This window comes from Tribolium madens, unplaced genomic scaffold (assembly GCF_015345945.1).
Source record: "Tribolium madens isolate multiple individuals breed KSU strain unplaced genomic scaffold, Tmad_KSU_1.1 Scaffold_97;HRSCAF=244;Tcas5.2_LG3a, whole genome shotgun sequence".
In the NCBI taxonomy this organism is placed as follows: domain Eukaryota; kingdom Metazoa; phylum Arthropoda; class Insecta; order Coleoptera; family Tenebrionidae; genus Tribolium; species Tribolium madens.
Window position 1 is genome coordinate 1,694,034 of NW_025401069.1, and position 8,888 is coordinate 1,702,921.

Sequence of the window (8,888 nt, forward strand, 5' to 3'; positions counted from 1 at the left end):
CAGAAACAAAAAGACTTTTCAAAGATACAGAAATGGAATATGGCAGTCATAAGAAAATCCAAAGTTGAGTGTAACTCTGATATCAAGAACACCTTGAAAGCTACAATGACAGATTTAAATTCTTTGTAAAAAAAGTCCTTTAAGAACGTCTTAGTTAAAAACGTCTAGGTCTTTTAATTTTCACTTGAAAAAATAAAAACGAAAATTACAAATTTGCGTTTTTATCCTAATAATTCAAAAATTAAAAACGACACTTTAAATTGTCTTTCAGATAATTGTTTAGTATAAAAAGCGCAACTTTGCCCGACCTCGTATCTCTTATAATAACCGAGATCCCCATGGTGGAGCTCGAAAAACGAACACTTTGTGTATAACGTTTTCTGTTGTAATAAATTTAAAATTTGGTTGTCAAAAGGTTTAAATTGTTAAAACTGTCAAAAATCCGGGCGTTAAAACCTATTAACAGCTCTTTGTGTTATTGTTGAATTCAATAACCACACCGTACACCAACCAAACATATACTTTAAAAAATAAATACACAACGTAATGCTCAAAGTATTTATTCATAGCCACTTTATACAAAACCGAAGATATTTCTACACTTTATTGTGCTGTTTTTCATGTCCTTTATTTTTCTCTTTATTTTTAAGTTGTTTATCATGACCTAAAAATTACAAATTAGTTTACACTTACAGATAATTGTCTTACCTTTGCCATGATGTTCCTTATTCTGTGCTACAGGCCCTGGCCCTTTAACTGAATGCGATTTTCCTGACCCTCCAACTTGAATTCCACCCGCAAATCCTCCATTGGCACTCCCCCTAAAACCCCCATTTCCTCCTCCACCACTGGCTCCAATATTCTCACTTGCTCCTCCACTAATACCTCCATTTACTCCCCCACTGCCTCCTCCGTTTCCGGTCGTTTGTCCGCCTCCGGTAGCACCACCATCGGTGCTTCCACTTCCGCTTCCGCTACCACTTCCGGAACCATTTCCTTCGGAAGACGCTGATCCTCCACCTTGCGATTGCGAAGCCCCTTTTCCGCTTTCCGCCGATCCTTCTCCACTTCCAGAACCAGAACCAGATGCAGAACCGTTTCCTTCCGACGATGCACTTCCGGTTCCGTTTCCTGCGCCGTGTGCGTGCGTACTTCCATCACCTCCACTTTCTGCAGATCCTTCACCATTTCCGGAACCACTTCCTTCCGCATGGCCGCTTCCGCTAGAACTGGCGTTTCCGCTTCCGGATCCTGAACCTCCACCACTAACAGTGGCTTTGTCATCACTTCCGCTTGAACCGGAAATGCCTCCTTTAATCGTAGCAATAAAGATTTCTCTTATTTGGATTAAGATTTTGCTGCAACCACTTCGGGAAAGAACAACTTGGATGTCTAGACTAGCGTGGACTTTCAAACAACGAGAAATGCTAACATAAATGTCACCAATGACCGGAAGGCGGCGCAAAATCCGTACCAAATTGCCAGGAAGGAGGTCTCTGACGTTGACTTTGCGAAGAATTTGCGCCAGAATATTAGTTGAAGGATCATTATCAATTTTTATGGTAGGTATCAAAATTACAATAAGTGCGACCCCAGATCGCGAAGTCAAGAGCCGAATCAACTCTAAAAGAAGAACGGAAACACAAATTTCAATCGCGACAATTTTCATAATCAGAACAAAAATTCGAATAATTTGATCAAGAGGAACCGAAGAATCATTAACTTCGATTAAAATTTTGATAATTTCCGACATGTTGACGTTGTTTTCCACCCATTTTTCCTCACGAATTTCATTCAAAACTTTAACCAAAGTCTTGAGAGTTTCGCTCAAATGAAGTTGAGCGAATACTTTGATCAGAAGTTCGATACTCGCCTTCCATTCTTCGCCCAAATTGTGATCACGAGAGGAACTACCATAAAATTGAATTAAAGCAACAACCACTGCTTCGATGTTACTGTGCCCATGGACCAAAGCCACAATTTCTGACACTACTGTTACAAAACCGTCAAAACCCTCGGTCGAATTCCCTCCCAAACTTGCAAGAAGTGCAAAGAAACTTTCAGAAGAACTGAACGCACCTTCGAGAACTTCAGTCAGTTTGACTCCACTTGAATTCAATTGTATTAAAATGTACAAGAAAACATCGATAGAAGTACGGCTTTGTAGAATTACTTCGAGGTCGAGTTTCACGTGGTGTTTCACCAAAACTGAAACTCCACCTTTGAGTTGGCCAATAAGGACAGACAAGCCTTCCAAAACTCCAACAAGTAGTTTCAAATTCGTGCTAGCAGTGATAGTTGTACGTTCAACAAATACCAAAAGGAGTTTCAAAGACGATGATAAGCTTTTGGAAATTTTGATAAGAAGAGTGAGGGCTTCTTTACCTTCAACTGAATAACTGCCAGAACTTAGCAGGGACAAAGCGACACTAATTTGGAGCGAGATTTCAGCAGTGATGTTACTAGAAGTGAAACTTTGGCCGTTTTTCTTGCCTTGTTCGTAGAGGACTTTTAGCGATGTTAGACTTTCGAAGAAAGCTTCGAATTTCACGGATTGACTCCAAGCGAGATTGCCTCCAGAGATTAACACACCGGCGCCACCCTCGATGTCAATAACAATGACAGAGCTGCTAGAAGCGTTGAAAATCGCAACAAGACTAGAGTTGACATCCACAACAAGGGCTAATTCTGCTGTTACATTTACAACAGCAACCAAATTGGCACTCGCATTGACGAAAATTTCCAACTGGCACGTGCTGTTACTCTCTAAATAAAAATATAAGTAGAGAAAGTAAAAAAATATTGATATTACCTGTTGATATACACTGGATGGAGCATTGTTCATCTTTTGGCTTGTTGTGTCTGCTATGTAAACGTGAGAGAAGAGGGGAATGGCGAGCGGATTGAGCCAGTTGATGTCGGTTTAAAAGCTCTTAAAATTAAAAATAAAACAGTTATTGAAAAAAGACAAATCTTACCATGGCCGAAAGTGCTGAGCAAAAGCGCACAAAGCACTAATCCTGTGGCTTGACGCTTCATTGCTGTTTGTTGAAGGATTAGGTTTTAGTCGTCTTTTTATAGGTGAAATATGTCGTCAATAATTTAAATACGAGTTATTTAAAATATTGTAAAGAAAAATATTTTATCGCAGTGTTACAAGGGAGTACCCAAATATTTGGAATGCATATACCTGGAATTTTTCAAGGAAAAAATGTGAGAAAGAATTTATTTTTTTACGTCAAAACTATTTTTTTTACAGTGTTTTCATACATTTTTACCTAAATCACATTCTGTTTAGTTTCATTTGACGATTGGTGATAATAAATACAAAAAATACAAACTTTTATTAAAAAATAACTTTAATTTCTATTTGAGGAACATTCAATGTGATTTATCAAACCAAAATTTCATATTTACTTACATACAAATATATTGTGGCTTGTCTTAAAGACTTCTTTTTGGTTTATTTAGAAATAATAAATCGTTCAAACATTATTGGAATTAAAATTTCAAAAATGTTTACAAATTCAATCCATTTCAGAAAACTTTTATTTTATTTATTACAAAATATTACATACCATGTGAATAAAAAGTATGGAACCAAATGTTTATTCCTTAAACTATTTATTTTTTTGGAAAAACTAATTGATGAATGAGTACCCGTACTATAAAAATGTCATGTTATATTAAAAATTAAATTCTTCAAGATTTTCTTTTGTTTTTAATTTATACATTTTTTTTTTATTTTTTTAGACGGCAACCCACTATAAAACCACTTTTCTCATGAAGGTTATGATTTAAGAATTACAACTACCGTTTTTATATTTAATTCTTTCATAAAATTTTGTTACATAAATTGCAATTTTGACAAAAAAAACGTAAAACTCAAAAACAAAATAAAATATCGTTTTCAAAATACGATCACAATTTTTATATTACTTTAATTTATATTAATTATTATTTTCTGGAAACAAATAATTAAAAAAAAAACGCTTGGTGCAATATTTTTTATATTCACCCTGTATAATTCATAAATAAACATTTTACAAAAATAAAAAAGGGGTGTTTATTTATTTTTTTATTTTATTTTTACTGTTATAAAAACATGTATCGTGTATTCAATTAAATTTCTAATCAAAGTGGACGTTTGTTATTTATTTCTTATTTTCTAAATACCAATCGAAACAAATTGAAGGAAAAAAATGGACCTCTGACGTATGTAAAGAGCAATAGTTACAGTATATTTAGGTATTGCAAGCCCTAAGCTCCAAATTTATTGTAAAAAAAAATTGTTCAAAAAGTTGGAGATTATTCAGGAAGATCATTATTTTAAACATTTTCAAATAAATTGATTGAATTAATGAAAAAAAAAATTGCAAAACGAAGTATAGATGTGTTATTTTCTTTTGATTGATTCTATTTCCTTTGATTTTTATTAAAAAGTTTTGCCTGGCTGTTTTGTTTGATTTAGAATAGAATCAGAAAATAGCATAAATTTTTTGTTTTTAGCTAAGATAAGATACCAGGATCATGAAAAAAATGTTTAAAAAATTCTATCTGTCAAAAAATTTTGACATTTATTTTTTGACATTTGACATTTTTTTATGACTATTTAATGATACTAATGATTTTCTATAAGTTTTCTTTACAATTATTTAGTAAAGGTACAAAAATTTTGCCAATAAAAATGACAAATAACAGAACAGAGTTACAATTTAGAATACAGCTTCCTTGTTTCCTCTTCTAATAGTCTGTAGCAAAAAAACTTGGAGAATGATTTTTCCTACAGAAATAAATCCAGTCAAAGTGCAAAATTTAAACTCTCATAACTCCTAAATTTTTATAGATAGAATTTTTTTAACATTTTTCCCATGTTCCTGGTATCTTACCTTATATGGCATTTTTCTCTGGGGCGCGAGTTCTGGCGCATCCTGTATTTACGTTATGTTATTGAAGTGTTGTTTGTAAATTTTACAATAATTTTGCCTTTCAGGAAGTGAAGTTACCAATATGATGTTTAAAGTTCTTCCAATTAAACAAAAATTTTGCTTTATTTAACTCCTTTTTTTAAAGATGCCACTCTAATTCTTTCTAACTCATTTATTTAAAATTTTCAACGATTTTGAAGCTTTAATGTAGAATGAAAAATTTTAATTCAAAAAACCAATTAAAAAAATACATACAATAACAAAATAAAAACTCTTCAGGTCACGTTTTTGATGTAATAAAACATTTCGAACCAAACGTTAGACAAGATAAAAATATGTGTGTTTTATGTAAAAGTTTCTGACTGTTTGTAATTTCATGTTTTTTTATAATTTTATTAATAAAATGTTAAAAGCACACTTTTGGTTGTTATTGTTTTTTGTTTTTGTACAGTCTATTTTTTTATTTGCAGGTAGGATTAGTGTGAATGAAGAACACGACATGACCTCCGTCGGTTTTTAACGTTTTTTCAGCTTCAGATATTTTGTACTGAAGTCAAAAATTAAAGCTTTTCCCTGGCATTAGGATTTTTATAGGGTTTGAATTATGTTTGTTATGATGATATAGACGTTATAAATACGAGTATTAGCCTCAAAACAGTTTTTCCTACAGTCGCAGACACGGAATTTCGGACATCAAATTTATGTCAGTTTAAAATTGTCAATGTAAACCACGCTTTATTGTCATTATGATTGACGTTTGAAACTAAAATTCAAAAGCTTAAGTTGTGGCTTAAGTTGAAATTTATTTTCGGCGTCGATGTTCCGAAACAATAATGCCAGCACAACGTGTTTTTATATAAGTTTAATAAATTATTTTCATTTATTGTCATTTTTTCTCTAGCTGTCAGGATAAAATTACAAAAACCGAAAGTGAGGTCGGTTGCATGAGGCTTGTTTTACATTTTTATGTCATTCGGATGACAAATCGTCCAAAATTCCGTGTCCTCCAGTGTATTAAAAAAAATTACAAATAATCTACGTGACGGTAAGGCGCACTTTTGACCTAAATCAATACTTTAAACGCATTTGTTAAAGTGAGTTAAATAGTGTGAGCGACCTTACATAAATAGGTGTGAGAGAGCAACAAGGCTGTTTACAAAATTTGAAAAGAGATAGATAGAATTTGTCGCATGTTAAATGAAAGATGTGTTAAATAAAAGGTATGTTAATTACTCCAAAAAATTATTGTTCTTGTTGAGAAGTTTCTAATGAAACACTCTGTATACTAAAAACTCCAAAAATATATTTATTCACGTTAATGTACGTAGAATTAAAAAGTTTATTCATTTATCATTTATTACATTGTTTATATTTTTCAGAGGAAATTATTGGCTTTTCTCCTTTCTCTTATCTTTTCCATGTCCTGAAACAGTAACAAATAAATAATGACAACATCTTACAAATAAATTACAAACCTTTTGAGTGATTTTTATGTTTGTGTCCTTTTCCGCCACTGTGACCAATTTTATGATGAGTGTTTTTTGCTAAATGTTTGTTTGAGTTATCATTTCCATGATCTTCAAAGTAATTTCTAAGTAAATTAATTAAGAAAAAACATAATAAATTATTTACCGTTATGACCCCCACTTGAAAACTTTCCTCCACTTTCATCGCGAATGGCCTTTATCAAAATCTTTCGTATCTCCAACAAAACATGTCTTGAAGCTTTTTCTCCAATGATATTATCCAACTCCAAGTGGGCTTCTTTTAGAGACTTTTTAAGTTCGGAATAAATTGTTTTAACTATTGGTATGTGTTTTAAAGCTTTCCCGATTTTATTTGAATTTTTGATGTCAATAGCACGCAAAATGCTTTGAAGAAACTCAACTCTTGATTTTTTCGTATCCAAGTTATTTTTAATTTGAGGTATTAGAGCTACAATTGTTATAAGTCCAGTTTTCGTGGTCAAAAGTCGCACAAATTCGATTATCAAGAAAGGAAGCGAGACATTAGTTGGAATAAGTTTTTGAAAAACTACAAGAATTTTTATAATTGAGTCAATGGGCGTAGAAGCACTGGTTAAAATTTTCACAATTGTGGATAAATTAACTTGATTTTCGATCCATTTTTCTTCACGAATTTCTTCGAGTAGTTTCACGACAACTTTTAGAGTTTCATTTAACTTAAGTTGGTTAACAGTGCGTGATAAGTTTTCAATTGCAGTTTGCCACTCTTGGGCAAAATTATGGCCATTTAAACTACCAAAAAATTGGATTAAAGCGACAACAACAGACTCGATGGAAGTTCGTTGAGTCAAAATGATTATTTTTGAAAGAATTGTTAAAATTCCGTTGATGCCACGTGTGGAATTGCCTCCCAATTTTGCAATTAGTGAAAAGAAGCTTTCAGGTGTGTCGAAACGATCTCTTAGAACTTCTTTCAAATCTAATTTACTCGGCTTTAGTTGTAGTAAAATATAAAGAAATACATCTATTGCTGTTTTAGAATTTACGATAATGTCTAGGTCGAGTTTGATTAGATGTTTTGTTAAAACAGAAATGCCGCCATTTAGATGTTTCACAAAACTGGCTAAACCGTTTATAATTCCAATTAACTCTTTTATTTCAAGGTCTGTATTAATGGCTTGGCTTTTTATAATTTCTGTAAGGCCTTCCAGAGACTTTAACAAATTTTTTGAAACATCCACAAGCACGTCTAAAGCTTCTTTTACTTGTATCGAATATTTGTCAGAAGTTAGAATTTTTAAAACAAAGGTTATTTGTATTGCAATTTCTTGTGTGATATTATTTGCAGAAAACTTATCTCCTTGATGTTTTCCTTGTTCGAATATAACTTTTAACGATGTTACAGTTTGAAAATATTGTTGGAAAGTTTCAGATTTATCCCATGTTGAATTCTGAGAAAATGCAATTCCAGTGCTTCGTTCAATATTAATTACTATCACGGAGTGTGAAAGCGCATTAAATAGACCAACTAAACCGGAATTTATATCCAAAATTAAAGCAACTTCAGTTTTTGTACTAGCTACGGCCACTAAATTAGTCGTTGTGTTGACAAAAATTTGCAAAGTCGAATTTCCGGAATCTAAAAGACATTATTAGAAAGATTATTATTTGTTTGAAATTTTTGGTTACCTGCTAGGCATTCGAGATGACATTCTTCTTTCGAGTCTTGTTTCCGATTTTTCACATGTGATAGTAAACGAAAAGGAGGTGTTTTTTGACGATTTAGTAGCTCTGCACATAGAAAATTAATAAAAGTTAATAAATAGATAAAAAATACCATGTCCAAAAGTGCTAAGTAACAGAGCACAGAACACCACCGAGGTTGCTTTTATTTGCTTCATTGTAGCTATTTGAGAGTTATGTATGTATTTGCTGACTTTATAGATAATGGAAAATGTTGAAAATGTCTAATGGAAAAATTTTAGTGTTTATCGCGTTGAAAAGTATTTTTTAAATTTTTGGGCAAAAGAAATTTCACAAATTGCCGAAGAACTCAATAATCTTGTGTGATAAAAATGATTTTAAATAATTTACATAAAAACTGAAACTACAAAATATTTACGTAAATATTTAAGAAGCTTTGTTACAGCTTTTAAGTGCTGGGTGTAACTGACAGCTTAACGGTTGTAAATTGTTGAATGTTATTAATTCCATAACAACACAGTACGACGAAATAGTTATTTACGTTTTCAACGAGGGAGTTGTTTCCGCCCATAGTCGATATGGCTCTTAACAGCACATGACACATACGTACAACGTTTCTCGTCGTACTAAATTATATTTTGCATGTTATTTAATATACATGTAAAAATAAAATAAAATTGTTATTGTTATAATTGTTATTGTTATTAATAGGTGTACCTAACCGAGAAATTTTTTTTTAAATAGTAATTAGAAATATTCAAAAAAATCAAAACAATTGCCTTTTTAATAT

General features: G+C 32.0%; 2 protein-coding genes across 2 annotated transcripts; both read right to left on the reverse strand.

Moving 5' to 3' along the window:
- Positions 1 to 544: 544 nt before the first annotated feature.
- LOC123014444 lies at positions 545 to 3,072 on the reverse strand. Its single transcript, XM_044413574.1, has 4 exons — positions 2,979 to 3,072; positions 2,813 to 2,932; positions 709 to 2,766; positions 545 to 664 (listed from the first exon to the last, which is right to left on the reverse strand). Exons 1-4 carry the CDS (start codon positions 3,037 to 3,039, stop codon positions 597 to 599), a joined length of 2,307 nt encoding a protein of 768 aa, XP_044269509.1. The 5' UTR covers positions 3,040 to 3,072; the 3' UTR covers positions 545 to 596.
- Positions 3,073 to 6,211: 3,139 nt separating this feature from the next.
- LOC123014798 lies at positions 6,212 to 8,669 on the reverse strand. The gene is made up of 6 exons (XM_044414074.1): positions 8,640 to 8,669; positions 8,232 to 8,361; positions 8,084 to 8,185; positions 6,561 to 8,033; positions 6,404 to 6,505; positions 6,212 to 6,351 (listed from the first exon to the last, which is right to left on the reverse strand). Exons 1-6 carry the CDS (start codon positions 8,667 to 8,669, stop codon positions 6,314 to 6,316), a joined length of 1,875 nt encoding a protein of 624 aa, XP_044270009.1. The 3' UTR covers positions 6,212 to 6,313.
- Positions 8,670 to 8,888: the final 219 nt, after the last annotated feature.